Below are 26,456 nucleotides of genomic sequence, written 5' to 3'. Positions count from 1 at the left end.
TAAAACATGCTGCCCATTTCTTCTTTATGTATTAGGGATTATTTACCATTACATTTACTTTAGTTGTATTTATATGTGCATTGTTAATGCAAATAGGGCTTTATGTTCTGTAGAAATATGTATGAGAAAGCTGAAGAGAAGGGAACAGACGACCTTCAGCTGAAAGCTGAGAAAGAGCAGAGGCAGGTGTGGTGGTGCTAAACATGCTGCATACAATGAAACCTGCCAAACAAGCCAACGAGATGCAGGAAACAACTCTGAAGCTCTGAGCTTCAGCCTGCAACCTGATTTTGAGATGAATTGCGGCGGCCGTGACATTTCGTATTTCTTCCCATGTAATGAGAGCTCCATGGCTGGAGTTGTGTAGCGTGTAACGCCGACACTCTTTCCAAACAGGCTGCGTTTGGGCCTGTGTTCCTGGGCGGTGTGCCGACTTCTGCCGAGCTGCATGCCGACGCGGGAAGCGTCTCTGGTTTTACGGGCTGCTTGCGGGAGCTGCAGATCAATTCCAGAGAGATCTGCCTGGTGAGCGAGACAGTCCGAGGCAGGAACATCCACAGCTGCGGTACTTCCTCGTGCCGGCGCCAGCCGTGCCGGGACGGTGCAACCTGCATCAGGTAGGAAGACTCCCTGCCCCGCCCCTTCTGCCTGTCTGCCCACCTCCTCTAATGTTTGCCCCGCCCCTTCTGCCTGTCTGCCCACCTCCTCTAATGTTTGCCCCGCCCCTTCTGCCTGTCTGCCCACCTCCTCTAATGTTTGCCCCGCCCCTTCTGCCTGTCTACCCACCTCCTCTAATGTTTGCCCCGCCCCTTCTGCCTGTCTGCCCACCTCTTCTAATGTTTGCCCCGCCCCTTCTGCCTGTCTGCCTACCTCTTCTAATGTTTGCCCCGCCCCTTCTGCCTGTCTGCCCACCTCTTCTAATGTTTGCCCCGCCCCTTCTGCCTGTCTGCCCACCTCTTCTAATGTTTGCCCCGCCCCTTCTGCCTGTCTGCCCTCCTCCTCTAATGCTTGCCCCGCCCCTTCTGCCTGTCTGCCTGCCATCTCCAGTGTTTGTCCCACCCCTTCTTGCTCAGTGACCTCTTCTTGTCGTGACCTCAGACTATACAATAATTAACCTCCTCCTTAAACATGCTCTAAACTTTCTTTTGTTTTGGTTTCATCCCTTTTTATTTTTGGAAGAGTCATGGGGTGAGTGTAGCTTTTCTGCAGTATTGCTGTACTTCATTATGTGCCGGTAGCACCCGACCTCTCGTTCGGTCTCCGAAGGCGCCATGCCTCCTCGGACCCACGTAAAGCCCACAGGTGCTGCCCTCCCAGGTCCCAGAGTAGAACACTCTGTGCCCTACCATACCACTCCAGTCCCACAGGCACCCGGGAGCTGCGGGGACAGGAGCGTGACTGTGCGGGACACAGTCACAAGACACTTGGTTATGTTCTCCAGGACCCCCAGCCTCAAGGCAGCATATGGCACAGCTGGGTTTAAGCTTCAAGACCCAGTGGTAGCTACTGCCTCAGCACTGCTGAGACAAACGTACACCAGCTTTTTCTCTTCGGGGGTGGAGGAAAAAGTTTTATTTTTCATCAGAACAAGGACCTTCATGCTTCATTAATAATCCATGGCACATGCAGGCACACATCGTAGGCCCCTAACTAATGGAGCAGCGGGAGAAGCCGCACCCCCATTGGGCTTAGGGGGGAGCGGAGCTGGCCCAAACTGGTTTAACTCTCCGCTTTACATATCTCGCCTCACCTTAACTTTCTGTCTTCTGCAAGTTTTGAAGGCCAACAGTGCAGGCAGTAATATTCAACTGTGCTGCCTATAAGCCGAAGTGACATCACCGCACTGACGTGCACTGCCGCCCCGTGATGCCGTCCCTCGCTCAGATGGTTCGCTCTGAGGTGGCCCGGTGCGGAAAAGCGCAAATTCTTTCGTGGAAGTGAGCTGCCCGCTGTGGGCTGGCTGTTGCTGAGGATAATCCTCACCACAGCCGTACACTGCTGTGGGCCGTTTCTGTGTGCTCAGTCAGGAACGTGCCTCTTGGGCATGTTATGCTGACAGGCAGGTTTCCTTCTTGGCCTTTCAGGGTTTTCCATTTCCTTGCAGGCTTTCTTACCTTGTGGGGTTTTTCTATTGCCTTGTGGGCTTTTTGATGGGTTGGGCTCTGCCTCTGAGCTGTTGTCAGTGCCCTGTGGTTCTTTTCATCCCTGGTGCAGGACATAGTGATACGGATGTCAAAGTCAATGTCAGAACATTCTAGATGCCACATGACTAACAAAACAGTTCACATTTTTAATCTGAATGAATTCTAAACATCTGCATTGTATTTTATTTCCTTGAATCGTCAGAGGAGCGTGTCTGTCTTAGCAGCTCAGGAATTGCATTTGCATTGACAATTACACACACCGGCCTCTTAATTAGGTATACCTTGTTAGCACCGGGTTGGATTCATTTTTGCCTTCAGAACTGCCTTAATCCTTCATGGCATATATTCAACAAGGTACTGGAAACATTCCTCAGAGAGTCTGGTCCATATTGACATGATAGCATCACGCAGTTGCTGCAGATTTGTTGGCTGCACATCCATGATGTGAATCCCAGTTCCACCACATCCCAAAGGTGATCTATTGCAGCGGTTCCCAACCTTTTTTGCGCCACGGACCGGTTACATGTGTGGGAGTAAATACGACAAAATAAATTTTTTTAGAATTTATTAGAATAATAATTATTATTCTAAGACGACTAGAATAAAAACAAATATAAACCGCATAAAAATAAAACTCAGACGCACCGACGGATGTAATTGGGAGATAATCCCAAATTGTTTTAATAATTTAATAATAAAACATCACTCAGACTCTGATCGTCGATAATAAATAAATAAATAAATATATATTATATATATATATTCAGATAGGAAGCAACACTGATTGTGAATCAATTTCAACTGCTCTTGTGCAAATGGAACAGACAACAGGTAGAAATGAGAGATTTTCAACTGATTTCAAAGATTTTTATTAATTGAGATCTAGGATGTGTTATTTTAGTGTTCCCTTTATTTATTTATTTTATTTTTGAGCAGTGTATATATATATATATATATATATATATACATACATATATGCATGCAGGTAATGCATGGATAACGGGCATGACCCGTTATCCTACTGGAAGTAGCCATCAGAAGATGGGTACACTGTGGTCATAAAGGGATGGACATGATTAGCAACAATATGCAGGTAGGCTGTGGCGTTGACATGATGCTCAATTGTTACTAATAGGCCCAAAGTGTGCCAGGAAAATATCTCCCACACTATTGCACCACCACCACCATCAGCCTGAACCGTTGATAAAAGGCAGGATGGTTCGATGCTTTCATGTAGTTAAAGCCAAATTCTGACGCTACCATTCAAATGTCACAGCAGAAACCGAGACTATCAGACCATGCAACATTTTTCCAGTCTTCTATTGTCCAATTTTGGTGAATTTGTGCAAATTGTAACTCCAGTTTCCTGTTCTTAGCTGACAGGAGTGGCACCCGGTGTGGTCTTCTGCTGCTGTAGTCCATCCGCCTCAAGGTTCAATGTGTTGTGCATTCAGAGATGCTCTTCTGCATGCTTCAGTTATAACGACTGGTTATATGAGTTACTGTTGCCATTATATCAGCTCAAACCAGTCTGGACATTCTCCTCTGACCTCTGGTGTCAACAATGCATTTGCACCCACAGAACTGCCGCTCACTGGATATTTTCTTTTTCGGCCCATTCTCTGTAAACCCTAGAGATGGTTGTGCATGACAATCCCAGTAGATCAGCAGTTTCTGAAATACTCAGACCAGCTCGTCTGGCACCAACAACCATGTCACTTTCAAAGTCACTTAAATCACCTTTCTTCCCCATTCTGATGCTCGGTTTGAACTGCAGCAGATAGTCTTGGCCATGTCTACATGCCTAAATGCATTGAGTTGCTGCCATGTGATTGGCTGATTTGACATTTGCGTTAATGAGCAGTTGGACAGGTGTACCTAATAAATTGGCCGGTGAGTGTATATTTGACATTCCAGGTAATTTTAAGCATAGTTTTAACTAGCACATGCAGAACATTTGTGAACTCCATCCTTTTTGATAAAAAAATGTCATTTAGCACATCTGCTCATCTGCTTCTATTGGTACAATTTTAAATAGGCCTCATTGTTATTTGGGGAGAGAGTTGATAAATATTGCAAACTGCTGGGTAGATATAACCAGGGAGATGCTTGAGTTTTAAATAGCTGTAATCACAGGCCTGATTGCATTACTGATGTGTGCTAACAATGGCATGCATGGTTGACTATGGGAACCTCTAGCAATCATTTGATTGTGGCCTGTTCTCAGTTGTGAATACTTAAGATGTCCTTCACATTTGTAAAAGAAACCAGGCTCCTTTTGTGTGTGTGTGTGTGTGTGTGTGTGTGTGTGTGTGTGTGTGTGTGTGTGTGTGTGTTTGTATGTATATATACACACACACACACACACATTAACAAGTTTGACACAAAAGCTCTTTTAAAGAGTTTAAAATCTTGTTTTAGTGTTTGCGGTTTTAGTTTGATTCAGTACCAGCTCTGGAATACAAAGTGAAATAACCTGAATTTCAAAACAACAGGTTAATTAAGGACAAGTGATTAGAATATGTTAATAGGACAGTAACACTCCAAACCAGTTTACTGGGGACTATTCACATCCCATTACTACTTCACTTCATATGCTTGCTAGTTTTTTATTCACCACTGTGTAAACAGAGCTAATTTCAAATTCCAGTCCATCTTGCAGCCTTTCCACTCAAGGTCACAAGCAGAAATGTGTGTATTTCCTAAATGTAGATCAAGGCCTGTCTCGGCAAATCCTGCTGGGGATTAACAAGCGTTTCAGAGTAGGACGAAAGTCATAAGCAGACAGCACTGGTCCAGAGGACATCTCTGTCAAAGCCCATGACACTTGGCTACACGCTGCCTTCTCGAAGTCTCTAATGGTTCATTGAGGGGCATCTGGGACCTTAAAAGGGGGTGGAGGTCAAGCTCTAATGGAAGATTCTAGCGTCTTGCGTTTGCATTTAAATCGATTCATTCCCATCACACTCACTCCCTTGTTTCGTCGCACTACCCCCCCCCCCCACCCCCCCGACGGTAGATGTGCACAGGCTTCAACACGGTGGCCGTGTCTCACCCATTTCTACCGTCCCGTTCCATCATCCCTACGCACGAGCATAGCCCTCTCTTATGGCGGCCTACTTCACGCCGGCTTCATGAGCAGGAGAGCTAGCCGCACACGTCCTTTTTGACAGCGGACAACTCCCCCCAAACAACTCTCCCCGACTGGGGCCTTAGCATCCTGTTAATCCCATCTGTAATCCCAAAAAGGTCCACGCTGCCAGAGTGTGAGACCCACCCCTATCCCCCTCTCTCCTCTCCCCTACTGCCCCGTCCTCTCCTCCCACCACCACCACTCTCCCACCCCCCTGCCTTCAAATCTCCCCCTCACAGCTGATGCTAGCAGAGCCTGGCACCAGCATTTCGCAACAGATGGTTCTCATGCTTTCCACACTCTTTTTTTCCTCTCTTCTCCATCTCTTTATCTCCTGTCCCGCACTCGTTTTCTTTTCGGTAGATGAACCCCAACAGTTCGGACTTGCGACCTTGCGCTTTCCAGCCACCCAGTCTCACCTCAGGTTCTCGAGAACAGCCACAGTGTTGTAACACACAGGAACCTGTGGTGAAATTAGCGTTGCCCAACACCTTGCCCATTTTTTTACCGTTTTTGGTCTGAAAAAAAGGGTGAACTGGTATGGTTTGATAATTCGGCCAAGGTAGAGACCTAGTTGGCTTCTGTAAGAACCGATCCAGTTATTTGCTCATTCAGTCGTTCATTGACTTCCAGGCAGACTATCGCAGGCTACAGCACTTGCTAATGAGAGGTGGTTGTGGTCATTAGTGGGCTCGAGACATATTGATACTCTGTGTACCTTCCTCTCAATTTGTTCTTCATGATTTGTTCTCGTCCTGCTCAGCTACTAAGGCATAATTGCCACCAAACATTTCTATTCTTGTGGCTAATTAAAGAGTTGGGTTGTATTTTTCTGTCAAACTCCTTTATGTGGGAACAGTTTCAGCTCCTCTGCCTTTCTCATATAAACATTTTTTTTTTCATGGAATTGATAGGGCATGTCCAGTCTTTTCTTTTGTTTCAGTAACATCTATGGGCATAAATTACAAAATGCCTTTCTCGTTTATATTTGTGTTAACCAATCACCTCGTCTCGTGTACACTGTAAACCTCCAACAATGCGCCAGAAACAGTCACCAGTCACCGAAGTTTCGTTTCAACACACAACCACTCTCGGAGCCGTTGGACTGCTCTGTGTCACCAGGCCGAAACTCTCATCAGACTATGGGGAATAAACCAACAGCAAACCAGTAATGTGCTTTGCTAAGTAAAACCCCCTCCACCTCTCCCACCCCACTCAAGAATTATGCGGAAGCAAAACTAAACTGACGACACGGCGCACTGTGCTTGTCTTGACTAATGCGAGCCAGTTTGAACCACAGACAGTTCCGTTTATGAAGCTAGAGCTCGAACCTCCACAAAAGCTTCTGTTGGAGAGAATTGGTTTCGACACCTCACACGGGTAACAACGACAACACTCGTAGAGGCGCAACACCATTCCGACCTTCGGCACGCAGGCCGGAATGTCCATGGGGACGTTCAGTTACAAGCATTGCAAAATCTCATATTTGTGGCGGCATGGTGCAGAGACCACTTTCTAAAATATTTGTCATGGATTACGTCAAAGGCTTAAGAATGTAGCAGTGCCCGCTTTGAGAATTCTTTCTTCTCTCTCCAAAGGCAACAGTTAAGCGATTATATTTATTTGTAGTTAGATCTAGAGTACGTGTGCCTAGTTTCCTACTTTATATGGGGGTGTTAAAAGTGCTGGCTGTATGAGACTTGGCAAATGTAGTCACTTTTAACTACAAATTGCTCATAAAAATGGCTGTGTGTGTTTTATGTACAGATAATTAAGATATACTAAAGTACTACCGCAAGAATGACACATTACAAAGTATGTCTAATTTACTCCATTCTGTTATTATAGAGACTTCATAAAAACCGACCACAGGGTTTAATTGAAAGCCCTATTTTGGATATCTACACATGCTATGGATACAGTCTCAGGCCTTGTATTGGTGGATGTCAGATACATGGATACTACCTAAGAGCAACCCAGTGCTTGCTTTGCCACTGCACCTCGGTTTGCCCTCACAAATGTGTCGTTTTTCGTCATTTCTCCTTCCAGGAGATTCCCTCTCCTTTTGAACAGACACGTCAAACTCTATTCTGGTTGAATTATTCATGCAGATTTGTCTCGAGTTGTCTTTTTTTTTTTTTTTTCTTCTTCTTCTTCTTCCCTCCTCCGTCACCCACCACGGGAGGTATAGCTATTAGTTATGGCAGCTCATTATTCCACCTGGAAAAAGTGTATGTTGAGAGAGCGTTTGACCCAATTAAGTGCTGACTTCTGACACCGTGTTTCCAAATTGTCAGGGAGGTTACTAAGAAAGGTCTGAGCGTGAGGTCTGAATGCTGAGAGAGAATAACCCCCCCCCCCCCCCCCCCCCTCAACTCGCAGTCTGTCTTTATTCCCCATGCGATTTTAATCTTGTATCTCCCTGCACCCTCAGGGACGTCTTTGCAGTCATCAAGTTCATCTACGTCTGTTCCTTCATGAGTATATGACACAGTAGAAAGCGTAGTGAGAAAGTGATGCACATAGATGGACATGTGGTTAGTGGACAAGAATGGAAATGTGAGCATGTTGTTCAGTGATTGGCTATAAAAATGGTTATGCATGGCCTAAGATTAACAGAATTGTACTTAATAAAATGCAAAATCACACCAATGGATCAGATGCCTTTAATGAATAATAACAACCCGAGAAGCAATTGATTTAGAACTCAACAGTATACCGTTCTGTTAAAAAAATCACTGGTTTCCACATTTCTCCACAGACATCTTTAACATGTCATAAAAAAGCATTTTGGTGTTGTAGCAGATAGTAGGAGTTTGGACTGTGTCGGTACCATTTTGGACAGCAGGCACTCTTCAGGGTTGGAAATCTTGCTGAAATCTCTGTAGCAGCCAAATACCAAGAGGCACTAGAATACCATCCATGGTTCTTAATTCACTTTGTAATTTGTTAAACTTTGAATCATAGTTGTCATAGGAAATATTTGGTAAATTGTAATGTTGAGTCAGTTTAACTCTGGGAGATCTCACCAAATCTGCAACCACAAACTCCAAAGGAATGTGGAAAAGTACCTGCAGCAATATCCACAAATTGTGTGCATGAAGTAAAGACTTTGAACACCTATGTCAGAGTTCCGTGAGACTGATCCAAAACTTCTCCACAGCAGTGTGAGGGACCAGCCAATAGGAGGAAGCTATAGACAGTGGTCATTATTGCAGAAAGTGGCAAACAGTTGTTGAGTCTAAGGCGGCTATATTGCTTTTTTTCCATTCTAAGGGATTTGGGGTCATTCAGTGCTGAGTAACTTTTGTTAAATCTAGAGAGTGCTGCGCTTGGTTGCTTTTCCATTAGTGTAATATCAGATTCTGGCCTGGGAACGCTGACACCACCACCCCACCCTCCTCCACCTACCAGGAAGCTGCTCCATCCCCCCCTCTACAGACACCTGGGCCTCCTTACCCATCCTCCACCCGCAATCGCATCCACCTCAGTTTCGGCCAAGCACGTTCCGAAGGGCGATCAGTCACCCAAGCGGGTGTTTGTCTGTCACCCATAATTCAGAGCTCTAATCTCCCAGCCTGCTGTGGTGCCCACCCCACCTCCCACCATGCAGTGACAAACCACCCGCCAACCTGCTCCTGCAAGATCCTAAAGAGCTCTTGTGCAGAAGCTACCACAAAAGCAGGGCACTCGACAACTCCGCGGTGAGGGTTGGGGGAGATTTATGGCTCTCGACGGCCAGATCGCTGTAAATCATCGTCCGCAAACAGTATTTGGATACGGCGCGGTAATTCGATGCACGTGCTTGTATGCAAATCACCTTTTGGCAAGTCCGTTCCTCAACAGACCTCAGACCTGCTCCAAGGTTCAGAGGTTGAATCACCATCCGTGATGTATTGTAGGATTTTACACTTCAGCAGATTGCCTGCCACAGTACTATAACACTTAAACTAGACATTCTGTTGGGGGTGGGGGATGTGCGCATGCACTCGCGTGTGCACGTCTGTCTGTCTGTCTGTGAGTAATATATATATCCCTCCTTTGTTCATATTAAGGCAGTCACTCTGAGCGCTTCTAAATTCTGGTGACAGAACGTAAATATTTCATTTCTCGAATTCCAGCTTCAGCGGTGCCAAAAAAAAAAAAAAAAAAAAACGCACGCCGCAGCTCAGCTCAAAGCCCATTATTAATTTATAGATCTGAAATCCCTCACATGTTTCCTGTATCTGATATTGCACCTTTGAAAGAGCAGCGCGTTCTTCCGGAGCCGCGTATGAAGTCCCCCGTCTGAATGTTGCTTATCGTGCCGGCCCGCCCTCCACTTGTTGCCCAGAGATGAAGCGCGGGAATATGAAGTTTGTCGTCTGCGACGCTGCAGGTCTGTCGAGCCCTTCTTCCTCCTCCTCCTCCTCCTCCTCCTCGGCGTTCTGCTGCTGGTTTGAATGTTTCCGACCGCTCTTCGTCGACGGGGGATGATCCGGACCGAGCATAAGCGCCATGGAGCTTACGGAGGCGGTGAAGGGATTCGCGAAAACGGCGCTGTGGGAAATGCAGTTGGTCGTGGGGGGACGGCCCTGCCGACACTTGGCTTGAGTCGGTCTGTTGTATCTGTGTCACGGTACCTAATCAATCTATGAGAGTAAATCTTTGGACAGATGTATAGTGGCAAGTTCAATGAGAGCTTGCAGACATTATCAAAAGCCTGTGCCAGCTCTCGTCTGTCTGCCGTCGAGCAGGACCACAATGTTGCGTTGTGGTTGTTGCCAAAATCCTGCCCGTATTCTCCCTGCTTCTCTCACTCTCCGTCTCTCCATCCCTCTCCCCCCTCTGTTTTCCACACAAGCTTCACTGAACAGGATTAATGATGCAGTAAGAGTACATTTCGTTTGGGTTCCTAATGATCTCTTCCTTTATCCACACCCCCCCCCCTCCCCACCCCCCGCCCCAACCCTGTCGCACACAGCGATGCCGTGAGGCGGCCGTGCACGTGCCCCCTGCCCCGCCAGACCAGTCTGCACCAGACTGACACGTGCCAATGCAACCCGTGTGCCCGCGGGGCCACCTGCGTCCCCAGGCCCTGGGCGGAAGTGGCGTGCCTGTGTCCGCACGGCAGGCAGGGCCTCCTCTGCTCCGATGGTAAGTCTCCCATCTCATGCCTGCGTGTGATCATCTAAGGGCAGAGAGAGGAAGGTTCAGGCATCAGACTGCCAAGAAGCCGGCTGTGCGTTTCCAGAGAAAGTGCCCACAAGGCCGTCATTATCTTAAGACTTTTTTTTTTGCCATAGTGGTAGGTTGGCTTAATAGAGTTTTGCATTGTATTTCTGTTTGTGTGTAGCTAGAACAGCTCCCACAGCCTCAGTGTGTTTTCACCCCTGCAAAGCACGGCTCAAGACTGGCTAAGATGAGAGATTACGTCTGTACGAATTTGCCCATCCATCCTCTGAATCCTGTCCTCATTCAGGGCTTTATGTTTCTGTGGTTTTACTCTAAAGTTTGACGCACAAATGTCCACACAGCCACAGGGTGCCGATGAGTTTGTAGCGTCAGTCAAAATGTTCTGGCTCCTTGGGAACCGCTAACGTCTCGGGCTGCAAGCCCTGCAGCCAGACTGAGTGATTTCGTTGGCCTGCCTGTGCAATGGGCTTGGTCGGTACCATTGCGTTATGTGCCCTACGCCAACATCTTTTTCATAATGTTACCCTACTGCGTTATCACTCAGGCTAATTGTTAGCAATTACACCAGTTTGCTGCCTGGCCTTGTTCATGTGCCCAGAAACTGCTTTTTGTTCCAGCACCAGACAAGATGCCATCCGGTCAAGTACTCGCCATACCTCAAGCAGTCTTTTTCCTTTAAGCTAGACTGGGAGCTTGAGGGTCCTGCATAGTATCTGTTCCCAGGGCTGCACTCTGGACAGAGATCTAGTTGTTGTCCCTGGGACCTGCTGGAGCCATTCTCCAAGTTCTGGGTTTACAGCCCCTAGTGCTCATTACTATGGGATCCACTGTTGCCTTCATCTTCCACATCTTTTCTAGCTCTATCAGTCCTTAGTATTTCCTTGGTCCTGATGTTGCTGTCATGTGGGATTGCTACATCCATCATTATGGCCAGGTTGCAGTGTGTCCATCACTACCAGGTCCGCTTGGTAGGCCATTAAAATGTTGTTGGTCTGTATATGGAAGTCTCACAGGATCTTCTTAGCTTAGTCATTCTCCACCACCATTGAGGGTGTATCCCTATCCCTCAACATAAATATAATATTGTGTATATAAATATAATGTGCATGTGTGTCTGTCTGACGATGTCTATCTATCTATCTATCTATCTATCTATCTATCTATCTATCTATCTCTCTCAAAATGCTGTACTGTTAGACAAATGTCTTCTCCTGACTACAAGTTGCTTATTTACCAAAGGTATGGCCCTTTCTATTGAACGCAGAGAGGTCAAGATGCTGTTGAGTTGTTGCTTGGCTTGGTAGGCTATTTTCAAGACAAACATAATTTTTTGGCATTTACTGTTCAACAGTTTCTTTTAACCACACCTCTCTGGGTCCTTTTAGTCAGCCTCCATAGTAAAGGACATTCGCACACCTAAGGTTTAGTGCTAAACCAAAGAATCGAGGGTGCAGGATCCATATTCTGCTCTGCACGCTTTTATGACACTGCACTTTTATTTCTATGGTGTGTCATTCATGTCTTGAGAGACACACGAAGCACAAAAAGGCCCTTGCTGCACTGAAATCAAAACTGGGCGGCATGATATCAAAGACAGTGGGGGGGCGTGGCACAGTTGCGCCCAGCGCCAAACGAGGAGTGGCAGTACGCCTATTGTCATGGGGACGTGTGGCTGACATTTGGATTTTAAGCCTGGTGACATCTATAATCTGGGTACTGACCGACGTTGCTGTGGTCCACGCCGGGTGCCGGGCCTTTGGGGTGGACTGGCTCATCATTGGTTCACAAGGCTGTCTGTTACATTGGTTTACAAGGCAGGCCAGGTAAAGTGTGTTATCTTTTGTTAATAATGGCCTGTTAACAGTGCTCCCTGCTCACAGTGATGGATGATACTTTGTATACCAGAGCCAGGTAACAATTTACATAGCAACAAATGACATGTTCCTGTTTAATTATACCATTAATTATAGTTTAGTATACTGAATAATGTGTAACATTTTGATATGCCACACTCTACCTGCACTTATATGCATGGTAATATTGTTTTGTATTATGTAGGTACAGAACATCAATATGTTATTCACTGTTGTTTGGTATATTACACTCTAATGGTATGATTACACTGTAACAGTGGCTGTGTATTGTAAAATGTTTCTCAGGGCTGTTGAAGGCTGTTTGGTGCTCAGAAAATCCATCAGTTCTTTTGCTGAAGCGAAAAACGTAGTGGTGACACCGTGTCGTGATATTAGCGTTTATCATTCAGTTTCATGACAGTCACATTGGTCAGTAATGGGAAAACAGGTTAGCATAACAATTGTGACCTTGTGCATTACTGCAACTCGGCATCATTTCAACTTAAGGTGATGCCAGCATGCCATCCCTCAGTCGGAGATGAAAGCGGTCAGCCACACTGTTCTGCCTAACCCATACTGAATCTGCTTTGATAACATCATTAAGGCTAGCCTTGAGGTTAGCATGCTAGCCTCGCTAGTTATCATGAAAGCAGTATGACCATCTGTTGGTTCATATGATATCTGTATGACTTTGGCTTCAAACCCCCTTCCCATCAGTCGAGGTTAGCGGTCATAAACTACTGGCGTATTGAGCGTATTTCATTAAAGGAGATGTATATTAAAAGACATGAGGCTGAACAAAGTTGTGTATAGTAAAATATGTAATTATATGCCCAACAGGTCAAGAGATGGGAAATCAATGTGAGTAAGCAAGCATGTGTATCAAATGTTTTGACACTAGAACGTCGGAGGTTGTTCAATACATGCGTTACTTCGCTGGCCCAGGTTGACACTATCGACTAGCGCACACACACTGAGTAACGCGGCAGCATTTCTCATGGGGGAGGTTGCCACGAGACAGAGCAGCTCCAGTCTGGCTCGCGCCGTGTTCGTTTTTGACCACTACCGATCGCCGCCGCCGTGCCCCACCTGCGTTCCCGTGATTTGATCGTGGGGTCTCCCACGTCACGTTCTGCGTCGGATACGCGTGGTTGAAGATGCAGTCCCAGATCACCCACACCCCTAGCACTCGATGAAGACATTTCAGAATCAAGTGGGTTTACCGGGGTTGGTAGATGGAGGTGTGTGTGTGTGTGTGTGTGTGTGTGTGTGTGTGTTGAGGGAGTACCGTGAAGAGCCAGAGTCGAGCACAGCTGAAGTCGCCACTTTCCTCACAACCTAATCACAGGTGCGCAGAGAATCTGAACATGGCGTGTGTTGCCTAATCCTGCTAACGTAGCAGGCTTTGCCACGCATGCATTTTAGCACACTACAGAGCCATTCACAAAACAAACAAACAAACAAATGAATAAATATAAGACCCGACGATGATTCAGACAGCAGAAGCTTGCTGGTTATTGAATTGCATGGAGACCACCACCTTTTCCACAGGAAACCAGAATAAACCAGCAACGTGTCGCTTGTTAAGACCTAGCTATGAATTGGGGCACGAGCAGAATTCTAATGGGCTTCCGCTTGCATACCAAGCCCAGTCACTTCCACTTGATCCCGGCAGCCCTGTGAAGAGAAACACAAGCGCGCCCGGGGCGTCCCAGTGCGGAGCAGTCACGTGCACCCCGTCGCCATACCAACGGATGCCGTACCGACGGATCTGTGTCTTTTGCAGCGCGCGAACGGATTATCTACACGAAACACCTGCAACGATATGCAAGCAGAACGGTTTAAAAGCTTTAATTGCATGAAATTTAACTAACAATAACGTTTAGTTTTTATATCGAGTCAATAAAAAATAGGTGTGCCGTGACACAATTCAGGGCAAAATCAATTCCTCAGAGAGTAATAGCTGCTCTAAAAATCTGTTTAGAGTGAACGGATATTGTCACAGGAGAAAGGGAGATTCCTTTCTACAATACTCTGGAGTGCAAAAAATAAGCCATGCTCTATGCTGTGTTTAGCTTTAGTATGAATAAAAAGGTTAAATCTGAGCATTCTGTTTAAGATACAACCATTCTTAGACGAGTGGTCACAAACGTATAGAGAAACGGCTATGAAATGTAAAAGGGTAGAAAAGCTCGACAGGTTGCTCAAAATGAGTCATCATTCTCATAAAAAAAAAACCCTGCTAAGATATCAAAGATGACCGTCACCTCTGTAGCGGCGTCTTAATTCAGCAGCCCCGTTAATGTACTTCATGACTCTCCCTTGACACACAAAAGAGCTTCAAATCACGCGTTTGCTACTCTTAACACTGTTTTCTTTCAATGCTAATTGCTGATGGTGCGTGGGGCGGCCCTGACGCTTTCCCAGGCACCCGATTTGTATGCTTTAAATCAGGCCACAGTTATGACACCACTATTTTCCAGCCCTTAAAGGGGCAGCGCACGCGCGTTCGCTTGCGCAGCAGCTCAGCGCGCCAGAACCGGCGGCCTTGATCTTTGGCCGCACGCTTCGCGTCTGCAGACTCGCGCTCCACAAAAGCTCTGGTTCTTGGCCGATGCGGTGGGGTTTTTGTTTGTTTGTTTTTTTTATATATATAAACAGTTCATAGGATCTGCGAAGATGGTCGAATCACGAGTCGCTGTCCGCATTCGATAAGTTTCCTCGTCCTGTGTGTGTGCTGTGCGTGTACGGCTCCGTGCTAAAGGGGTTTATTTGTCCTTTGGGGGCGTTTACGGCCTTTCTGAAGCTGAGGAGAAGACAACCCACCTGAAATCGTTACGTCGGCTCACGTGCTCATTAAAGGATTTGTTTGGTCGGAAGGGAACGAGATGTGTGCGCTGCAGCAGGGGTAGGATGTGAGATGGTGGAAGACGAGGGGGACAGACGAGGGGGGGGGGGGTTAAAATCCCCAACCGACTCACCCGCCCCTCCGATTACCATCGTCCCACTCCTTCATTAAGCACTGTGCAAACACGCGGGGCCCAGCCTATATCTGCACAGTTTTCACAAGCATCAATAATTCAAAAGGAAAACAACGCCGGCACACAGTCACAGGGAGAGTGTGTTTAGGGGGGAGGGGGGGCAGAGAGCACGAGCGAGCACTCTTCACACTGTATTTAGCCAGAGCCTCGAGGGGGGCAGGGGTGCAGAGAGAGCTCTGAGCAGACAGAGAGAAAATGCTCATTATTTGGGAAGATGCACAGACTCTCCGCCCGCGCGCAGCAGCTTAGCGCGAGGAGAACGCCAGACGAAGGCTGGTAGCCTGAAGCTCCGGTGCTTTTCGTTAAAGGAAGACTGTGGCTGCGAGCGTGCTTTTAAAAAGGCAGTAGAATTATAACAGACTGAGTTCACTCTTCTCCTGCCACCGTCATAAATAAAAAAAGCGCCTGCGATGCTTCTCAATGAAACAAAAGGCAGTCAACTGTAAATGTGAAGAGCCCAAATTTGGAGGGGAGGGGTGGGGAGGGGTGGAGGGGGGAGGCAATCTTTAACCAACAGCCATCCCTCCATGACATGAGATAAAGGACAAATGCGCTTTTAAATGTGCATTGCGTGGACCAATACCACCATCTTGTGGGCTTTGTTGAGATTGCACTTGACTTTCTGCAACGCCAACTTTCTGATCATTCTGTTGGCATATTACTCCGCATCCCTTGCATATCATTGTTAGCAGGTATCCTAGGTAACTAGATGGACTCCAGATGCTTGAACGGGAAGACGTCTGTTGTTGTTTGTTTTGATGGTCTAAGTGTGTTTCTCTTGGCAGACATCAGCGTGACCCGACCGCGATTCAGCGGGCGGGACGAGTTCGGCTACACGTCCTACATGGCGTACTCGCCCATCCGCAGCATGCAACACTTCTACGAGTTCCGGCTGAAGTTGATGTTCAGCAGCGATGCCTCCGCTCTGAAGGACAGCCTCGTTCTGTTCTCCGGCCAGAAAGGTCAAGGTGAGACAAGATGGGAGTTGGAGGGGGGGGCGCGTATTGCAGCAGCCACCCAAGGGAAATATCTTGGTCACGTCAAAGGGCGTTTTGAAATCACTTCCTGTCATGTATGAGATGTGTGCAGGGACCGTGTTCCATATGATCACATGCTGAAATTTAGACAAAGGGCAACAGACTGGAAATCTTTCTTTTTTTTCTTCTTTTACTTCAGACTGACTTTTTTTCGAGCAAGGTCTGCCACAAGCCTCGCATCAATACGGGGTTCTCGCTTTCCCTTCCGTTAATTGGGCCGGTCCAAATCCACTGGGACGTGACGGGTTATGTCGAACGACTGTCGAGCACAGGCCCCTGAGTGACACGTCACTGCTCGGGGGCCGTTTAATCAAAGGCAGATGGACACGTGAGAGTGCGAGGGGCTCGTGAATCTCCTGCAGTTTGTCAGGCGTCTCCCGGGATTATGGTTTAGGGTGATTCATCAAGGGACAGTGGGAAGAAGACAGGGTTATGAATTATGAAGCAATTGTCAGGGGAGTGGCAAACTAAAGTAGAGGACAGGTGAAAAATCCCCAGAAGCGAGAGACGTGTGAGGTCACGTGGTAGTGGACATGGGTCACGTGACAATTAGCCTGATGAATTGACGCATTGGATTTGTCACTCACATACGGTGTTTAGTTTTCAAAGGCCTTTCTGATGTGTGTGAATTGACGGAGTGGTGTGTGTGTGTGTGTGTGTGTGTGTGTCTTGCATGTCCAAAGGCGTTGACGGAGATGACTTTCTTGCATTGGGGGTGAGGAACGGACGGATCGTCCATAAGTACAACCTCGGCTCCGGGGTGGCCACCATCGTCAGCGAGCGACTGAACCAGAGGATGAAGATCCACACGGTGCGCTTCGGTCGCCACCTCAGGCGTGGATGGCTGAAGGTGCACCAGCCTCGTCTTGGTCACAGGCGGAGTGATATGCGTCACACACCACACCGAGCCAGACCACAGCACAGCACAGCAGCCCTCGGGTTACTACGCCACCATTTCAAATCATCCTGGTCGATAAAATAGTCCAGCAAGCGCAGGACCAGCAGCTTTTCCTTGTGCCACTTTTCAATAATTGATTCAGATGATTTAAAATTCTTCTGGGGTTCTCTTGCTTCAGCTGTGTAGAATTCTTTTTTAAAAGATAAGAGGGTAAAAAAGAGAAACTGTTTCCAAAGATCACCACATGTTCCTGTCAGACTGGCGAGGTCTCTTCCGTACCGGCAGACTGGAACGGAGCCCCTGCCGTCACTTCTTGATGAGACTTCTTGACAGAGTCGCTCTCCGTTGGATTCGAGACAGTGTGGCCGAACCCGGCAGCAGGCTTTACGTGTTTGAAGCCTTTACGACTGATTCAACAAATGACTCGACCCGGGAGCACACAGCATAGAACTTTCTGGGTCATGTGGCTGTAGCCTCTAATGAGAATGGGCCACAGCTGGACTGGGCCTTTGAAGCCAGTTCAGGGTAGTTTTGAGTGTGCTGGACTGACACACACATACCCCAACACCATGCATATTGACATCCGTAGATGCAGATTAGCCGTTCTCCAGATAACCCCATTGGCCGTTTGCGTTCAGGTCGACGCCCAGAGGAACAAGACGGGCGTGAGCCCCGGCCGTCTGTCTGGACTCAACACTTTCAGCCAGCTCTTCGTGGGCGGCTACAGCAACCGTGGCCCCGAGCAACTGCCCGCCGGCTCCCGGTTCACCGATGGCTTCCGAGGTAAGACGATAAGCCCGCCGGCCCCCGCCTCATCAGGCTAATCGAATTCCCGCCATCTGTTTGCTGGGGGACGCGAACACGCCCGTGGCACGCTGCCGACGTCGGTGTCGTTTGGCGGTGGTGGAACGGGATCCGTCTCGGGTGTCGCACTGCAGCTCAAGGGGCCGGATTCAATTTGAAGCGGCGAAAACGAAATCTGCACTGGAGCACCATGACGCGCCATCAGGCCGCCACGTCCGTTTCCATCTTTAATTACCGACCACCCCTTTAATATCTTCACCGAGGGAGGCTTTGACGTTCCACACTCTCCCTCCACTTCAAGGATGAACTGTTGAAAGCATACAAAACAAAGGCTATTTCAAGCTGTTGTTGTATGTAGCAGTCGACGTGTTAGTCAAAAGAAAGCTCTGTTCATGTTGTTCCAGTAATGACAATGATGTATTTTTTGCACAGGTGTCCCCACTGGGGGGTGGGGGAGGATGGGGTCTCACTGCACCTATAGCCATCAAGCTTCATTCCTGCTGGTCATTAGTTCAACATCGCAGCATGCAAAATTACATCATTCCTCACCCTAAACTGGTTTTCATTTGCTTGCTTTTACATGCCTTTCAATATAAAGCCTGTTTGTTCATTCAGCTGTGCTAAGGCAGGGGTGGGTGGGGGGGGTGTTTGGGGAGGGACGCCTTCCTCAACGACTAGCGCCCGTCTCCTGGGCGAGCCCACCCGCACACAGCCTCTCCGCCGCGGCGCTGATTGCGATCGCCCGCGGTCACTCCGCTGCTAATGCACTCCATGACCAGTGAACTATAGTCCCACTGGAGCTGTGTCAACAAACCCCCCGACGCCACGGCATCGCTGCCATTTTTCTCCAATGCCACGTCTCCTTTGCAAAATCATCTGTTGGTGTGGCTGGTTCAGCCTGGTGCTGGGCGGGGGTTAGCGCGGCCGCCTGCTCTACACCCAGCAGTCTGTGAGCGGGAAGCAGCGGACCCATTAGGAAGATGAACAGGAATCTTAAAAGCTAAGCGGGTAAACGAATCATCGGGTCCTCCTGCTCCAGACGTCCCTCATTAGGAGGCCGCTTATGTGTCCGGTAACCATAGCACCCATCTCGCTCAAAATGGCACATAAACCCAATAATACCACTACTCAATACACCATATTTTATAGTCAATGCTTTTCTAAGTTGAAAGGGAAAAAAAAATAATCAGGTTCCAAGCACTCGCGATCTGTCTTCCTCCCTCCTTCTCTCTCTCTCTCTCTCTCTCTCTCACTCCTTCTCTCTCTCCTTCTCTATTTCTCCCTCCCTCTGTCTACTCCACTACACCTCTCATTCTACTATTCTCTCTCCCTAGCTGACACAAAAACAATCACCCACTTAAACCATCTGCCTCTCTCTGTCAACACCGTGTATGTGCCGGTTTGCCACAGTCGCTGGAGAGAGAGCCACGCTGGTGTAGATGGCACCCACCCATGAATATTCATGAATGAGCTCGCCGTTTTCTTCACTTCCTGAGCTAGGGAATGACTAATTCAACAAGACAGGGAGGGGCCCAGACTGTGGGCACTGCTAATAAGTTAACTAATGACCGAGAGCTGCTGATATCTCTGAACATATATTCACCACTTTCCTAAATAGAACTTTTCTCCTCTTTTTTTAATCATAAGAGAGCGTATTTCCAGTCTCCAATTAATTTGGGCTTAGAATATCTTTTGGTCATAGAGTTGTAAAATCACAATAAGACTAGCATGGATGAAGAATTAAAATCTTTTGTTTTGGACAGTGGTGATAATTAGCACAGGATTTGCCATGGTGCAAGAGAACTGAGGTTCTGAATGTGTCTGAAGGTCGTTAACCTTCCATTTTCTTTGTATATTCAAAGTGCAAATAAAATAACAGACCTGTAGTTAACATCTAAATGCATTATGGCAGCGCAGTTCATGCACCATAATACATCTCTGCAGGAGAGGACATTTCTGTTCCAAGTCCACATTAACACAACCTATGACGCCTCGTATGTTGATGATAGCTGGCTAGCTCTGTCATTGTAGTGTTAATTATAGTGTTTATCCAAGCAGTCCTTGGCCAACAAGCCCAACCTGTGTAGTCTTACTGGTCTGTGTGGAGTGAATAGCTATAAAACCATGGGGGACATATTTGACGAAGAATGTCCTTGCAATACAGAAAAACGTGTTTTAAAAATAAGCCGTCCAGACAGGCCCAGATTTACTCCACCACGTATACACCACAGCGTCTTTCGCACGAGTGTCAAGAGCACAGTGTCTGAAATGCTTGTGAAATGTGGTGAAATGAAGAGGATTTGAGTGGTCTTCCTCGTGTGCCTGGCTTCCCAGAGTTCCGCTGCTTTGACAGTTATCCCGAGAGTCAAATATTAGTTCAATTTACACGTCGTAATTCTTAGACCCACAGCTATCAGTTACAATTAAACATCATTTCAGAAGTGGGGAGCTCATGCAACATCCGATGATGTACAGACTCTCACATTACCCTTGAGAAAATGAGTTGGCTAATAGCTAATTATACCACACAGGCTAAATGTTCAGCTCGTTTTAGCCACATTCATTGCTAACAGATCTAATATACAGGACATAGACACTGGCAGAAGAATAGGTCTTGCTGAAGAGGCCGTTGACTGAATGAGCTGGTGTCATAGGCAGCCACCTTTTGTCAGAAGTCACTTCATGAACTTTCCGCCCTGCTGGATCTACCAAGGTCAATTGTAAGGGCTTTTACTGTGAAATGGAAGCATCTAGCAACAGCAGCTTGGGCACGAAGCGATGGACCACCCACTGAACGGTTTCAGGCTGCCTCTGGAAGCAGCGTTGCTAGAAGAACTGTGGATCAGGAGCTTAATGGATCGAGTCTCCACGGTTGAGCAGCTGCACACAAGCCTAAGGTCACTGTATAAAGCCAATTGTTGGTTGGAGAGGGTTAAACTGTGCGGTTACTGGACTCTGGTGCACAGGAAACGTCTTCTCTGAAGTGATGGATCACACTTCACCATCAGGCAGCCTGAGGGACGACTCTGGGTTTGGCGTTAGTGCCGACAGTGAAGTTTTGTGTGGGAAGAACTTGGTCACTTGTTCTGAAAATTTCATAAATGTGGCGTAGTCCAGTGTTCACATTAGTTTGGCCAAGTATTCATGACTAAATGCAGAACACACTTTGCTTCAGTGTTTTTACATTTTAGGTGTCAGTGTGCGGTAATACAAATATGAAATCACTCTGCGTGTGTGTTTCTGCGCTCGTGTTGGGGGCAGGTTGCATCTTTGACGTGCAGTTCCGGACCGCACCCTACGGGAGGTTCCGTGCTCCGGGGGATCCGGAGGGTCGTCCGGCGTCGAGCCGCAGCGTGGGCCAGTGCGGCGTCAGCCCCTGCGTCCTGCTGCGCTGCCACAACGGAGGCACCTGTGTGGACTCGGGCTCCTCCGTCTAGTAAGTCCTCCCTGGGCACCACAACGCCATCTCACACATTCACCGCGCGTCGGCACGCTTGTGTCCGTGCCAGTTCGGAGGACTTTCGAATTCAAACTGATTTCGCTGCCTCTCGGGTCCTCTTGCGTAATCTGTGGCTGTCTTGTCGGGTTACGTTCCAAGCATGTAAAATGTGGCGTCCCCGTTCAAGTGCCGGTCCCTTTGCCCTCCTGTGTGTCCAGCTGCCGGTGTGTATCCGGGTGGAAGGGTGCCCTCTGCTCTGAGACGGCCTCTTTCTGCGACAACGGGCATGCCCCTCCCCCCTCCTGCGTACGCAACGCCACCTGTGTTCCGCTCCCGGACGGCTACAGATGCCAGTGCCCCTTGGGCACCTCTGGACAGCTCTGTCAACAAGGTCGGACTGCTGCTCACCTCTCTCATGTTTAATAGATATGGATATAAGTTATTTTTATTATTGTCTTCTGTTATGACCGTTATTGCTGTTATTACTGTTATTGTCTTGAAGTATTATTAATCATAATGTAAATATCAGCAGTACTGTTAGAGAGGTTAATCACTATGTCTTTAGCATTATTCTCAATGTTGTTTTTCTTCTGTTGATTATTATTACAGAATATGAATCAATACCAAAAGAAATATAAACTTGTTGTGCGGTCCTTACTGCAGTCCCGATTGCTAATCCTGATTGTCCACTAGCCTACATTAAGTGCTGACTGCCTTCCAGTGATGAGCATCCCTTGAATTTGTAATAATCTGCTTTTCACACTTTTTGTTTCAAACACGGCAATGTCGAGAGAATACAAAGAGACACAAATGAGAAATCACCCGAAGTAATGGCGGTCTCTCTTCCCCACCGCAGTTCTGTCCATCAGTGACGCCGGCTTCAATGCCAGCCGATCATCCTGGATGTCCTTTCCCCCGGTCAGCATGAGACACCGAACACATCTTCAGCTGCAGTTCCAGACTGTGTCACCAGAGGGCATCATATTCTACACAGCACAGTCTCCGAGCGCGCAAGCTGGTATGGCACAAGCATCTGATCGAGATTTTAATGTGTCTGATTTCTCTCTTGTTAAAACAGAAGTTAGTGCACCAACTCAAATTACTTATTTATGATGAACCCACAATATGGCTGTCCAGCTCCAGTCTGTCACTATTGCACAGCCTTCTCTTAAGAAACCTGGCCTTGACCAAAATTGCATTCGTTTTAGACCAGTTTCAAAACCGCCTTTTATCTCAGAAACCCTAGAAAGAAAGTGCTTGCCAAGTTTGACAGAAACTGCACTTCAGAGGATCTCAAATTATCTAAGGAACACGGATCCTGGTTGTGTGTTGTGTGTTTCGGTCCCACTCGATATTCCGCACGGTTTTTGATGCTGTTGATCGTGGTATTTTGTTGACTGGGCTGCTTCAGTGGCCCTTCGGGAACAGTCTTAAAATGGTTCCCTACAGATTCATCATAGTTTCTCGTCTGTTGGAGAGGGGATGCCTCATATACTCACTGTTTTATTACACATGCGTCCTCTGGGAAAGTTGTCATTTTAATCCATCTTGTAATTTCATGTTGCTGATACTCTAAATCAGGGGTCTCCAACACGTCCCCTTTCCGAGTAGCTCGCCAAAGGTCCAATGAATTACATATAAATTTGTAAACCTAATTGGTCCCATCGAGAAATCTACTTAAATTTATGTCCAATCAAAATTCACAGTTGTCCCTCCCCTTCTAACACTAAATGATTATTCGCCAATTATACAACAGTTAGTTCACAATCCGACTGGTTGAGAAGTGTTCTAACCTTGTAGATATGTGTGATAACAGCACGGTATTCTCGTTCTCTGTATGACTCCGCGGACGCGTTGTCAAGTAACGGCATGTACATATATTCACGATAACACACTCCCTCTCGTGTTCTATTGCTCAATTAGCTGTCAATCAAAAAGTTAGGCTGCCGTCAATATTGAATAAACCAGGGGTCACCCACGTCATGAGTCGCCCGCGGGCTTGTTTTAAAAATAGCTCACTATAGCGCCATGCACCAAAGCGCTGCATCGTTTATGTTTTTGCTACTATTATAGATTGTCCGCGGTTGCTAGCGGTCTTCCCGCTTAGCAATTGACACTCGCACACGCAACTTTCGTTTTAATTTGTTTATCATCCGAATCAGATTGTACAAGACCTAAGAGTTATGATGTGACATGCACTCGATAAGTACAAAGGTGTGTTGATGTGCCAGAGAAAGATATTAAAGTGCAGCACTCTCCAGCCCTGGAGACATCCAAGAAGAGATTCTCATGGAAAGTGTGCCCAGTTATTTTAGAGAGAAATGGAATAATTGGATCAGGGAATAAATTATGAATGTAAATATTATACATATTGGTTGTGAAAGTGAGTAAACAAATGTTTTATGTTAAGTTTCAAACACTAACCAAAAACCTAGTATGATGATAACCTCTAAAATCTGTCTTACCATCTAGGTGATTTCATCAGTGTGGTTCTGTCTGATGGATTTGTGCAACTGCGCTACAATCTGGGAGATGGCACAATCGTCCTACAGTCTCGGAACAGGGTGGACCAAACGGGTCGGACATGGCACTTGGTGCAGGCGGGCCGAGAGGGAAATCGAGGGTACCTGGTTCTGGACAACCAGGTGGTGAAGCACAATTCTTCAGGGGGCATGACCACTCTCGACGTGGCCACGGATATTTATGTGGGCGGGGTGTCCTCCCTGACAACCATCTGCCCCGACGCCGTGGCAAAGCAGCAGGTGGGCTTCAGTGGCGGCGTTCGCGAAGTCGTCGTCAACGGCCGTGAACTGGAGCTCACAGAAGGCGGGGTGCTGGGCGGGGCCGACGTGGGGGATTGGGACGGCACGGCGTGCGGCTACAAGGTGTGCCGAAATGGCGGGTTGTGCCACCCTGATGGTCCCGCGTCCTTCAGGTGCGATTGTCCCCCATCCTGGACAGGCACCCGCTGCGAACAACCTGTTCGCTGCGTCGGCAACCTGTGTCGGCACGGCGCCGTCTGCGTTCCTCATGACACTGCGATGACTTACTCCTGCGTGTGCGCCTTCGGATGGCATGGTCCATACTGCAGCCAGCAGGCGTCCATGACGACTGCTCGCTTTGTTGGAAACTCTTATTTGAAGTACCGGGATTCAAAGTACAACTCGCGGAATCTGACATACACACAAGTATCATTCAATCTCTCCACAAGCTCAGAAGATGGACTGATTCTGTGGGCGGGGCCGGCAGACAGCGACGATGGCGATTATCTTGCCCTGGGGCTTCAGTACGGTCGTCTCAAGATCGCCATCAACCTTGGGGCAAAGGTCGCCCTTCCAGTCGTCTCTCAGAATACAGCCCTTTGCTGTGAGCGATGGAATTACATATCCATCATCCAGAATCGCACGCTCATCCAGGCTTTTGTGAATGGCCAGAGAGTTCTTTTCGAAGACGTTGACCCTTTTGAGTGCTACGTTGCCGTTAACCATAGAGGTGTGTATTATTTCGGGGGATTTGAATTGGGCAGAGATGTGTCTACCGTCACAGGCGGCCTCTTCACAGCAGGGTTAGTGGGAAGCATCAAAGATATTCTTCTGTATCAGGATGCAGAGACACTGCCATTTCTCCCAACATATGAGGGCTTTAATGTTTACCCAGGAGAGGATTAGTAGATATGGATTTATTGGATAAACATCAGAAAAGCATTGTCATAGATATCCACAAACATCTGGCTCAGTAAATAGAGAGGCTCATTCCATAATACTGAGTCACTCTACATGGCTTATAAGGAACGATAAAGAAGTAGCCTTAATAGCCACTATTAAACCTGCAGAAAGAAGAAGCAGTATGATACTTGGAAGCTTTAATGTGCAGTAGAGTGTTTAGTTTTTTCCTTCTATTAGCACTTTAACTTCTTTAGCCAAGAGCCCCATTCTTTGCAAGGCAGATTTTGCTCTGATGTGCAGTTTATACAGTACCACATTTGGACACACCTGACCGAATGAATGTTTTTAATGGTAATAAAGGCATTTTAATCTAATTAAGTATACATTCATTTCTAATACAAATATAATTAGGCAAAGATGTTAGCCAGTATATACATTCATTTTCAAAGCACATGGACACAGAAATTTTAGACACACCCTCAATAAATAATTTTCTTACCCTTCACATGGTCTGCATATGTGAGAACATCTTCTTAGACTGATGGGAAAGGATCATAAGTGTCTGCCCCATGAAGCTGGTTAAGAGAACACCAAGAGCATCAACGCGTAGGACAGTTACTGTGAAAAATCTTAGGTTTAAGATAAACAAACATTGGCTAACAGTATAATTGAGTTTTCAATGGTTTAATACTTTCCCCGTTTTTATGAAATGTAGAAAATAGTAAACAGAGTAGGTGTGTGATAAATAAATGTAATAAATCAAGCATCTTCCATATGAAAGGACTTAATGTTTCATTTTAGAATGTAGGCATTCAATATGAGCTATGTAAGTATTTTTTGATCCACTCACACCAGGCCTCCATACAAGTGCACACTCTCTGATCCTGAACTGCAGAACATCTGCTATTTGACCTTCCTGCACTTTGGACAGGTTTCAAAACACTGATGGAACACTCCTCCCCCCCACCACCACCACCACACACACACACACACCAGACCATTCCACTCCATCAAACCTCGAGCACGTGGCAGAAGCATTCTCAGATGTGGATGAAAGAACAGGGAAAACAAGAATGTGGTCCGCATGGGGTCACCAGTCCTGGAGAGCCACAGCTGTATTTTAAAACTAGTATTGACACACACTCGCACACAATTTATCAATATCAACCTGTCATTCCAATCTTCTGATTGGTAACCCACAGTATAAATGAATCTGCACTGCATGTTTAACTTGGTTCTTTAGAGAATAATCACACCGATGTCTCAA

General features: G+C 47.1%; 1 protein-coding gene across 3 annotated transcripts in view; it reads left to right on the top strand.

Annotated features, from left to right (window-relative positions):
• The window catches only part of LOC143518154 (protein eyes shut homolog), a 64,311-nt gene extending 37,946 nt beyond the window's left edge, over positions 1–26,365 (top strand). For all 3 annotated transcript variants that reach the window (XM_077010637.1, XM_077010641.1, XM_077010645.1), the window contains 9 exons: positions 397–617; positions 10,241–10,413; positions 16,132–16,314; positions 17,067–17,233; positions 17,920–18,064; positions 21,347–21,521; positions 21,743–21,915; positions 22,381–22,542; positions 23,997–26,365. In XM_077010637.1, the coding sequence (XP_076866752.1) occupies positions 397–617; positions 10,241–10,413; positions 16,132–16,314; positions 17,067–17,233; positions 17,920–18,064; positions 21,347–21,521; positions 21,743–21,915; positions 22,381–22,542; positions 23,997–25,192 (2,595 nt within the window). In that variant the 3' untranslated portion in view covers positions 25,193–26,365. The remainder of the gene's footprint in view (positions 1–396; positions 618–10,240; positions 10,414–16,131; positions 16,315–17,066; positions 17,234–17,919; positions 18,065–21,346; positions 21,522–21,742; positions 21,916–22,380; positions 22,543–23,996) is intronic.
• Positions 26,366–26,456: the final 91 nt, after the last annotated feature.

Source organism: Brachyhypopomus gauderio, chromosome 1 (assembly GCF_052324685.1).
Source record: "Brachyhypopomus gauderio isolate BG-103 chromosome 1, BGAUD_0.2, whole genome shotgun sequence".
In the NCBI taxonomy this organism is placed as follows: domain Eukaryota; kingdom Metazoa; phylum Chordata; class Actinopteri; order Gymnotiformes; family Hypopomidae; genus Brachyhypopomus; species Brachyhypopomus gauderio.
This window is presented reverse-complemented; position numbering and strand designations above follow the sequence as displayed.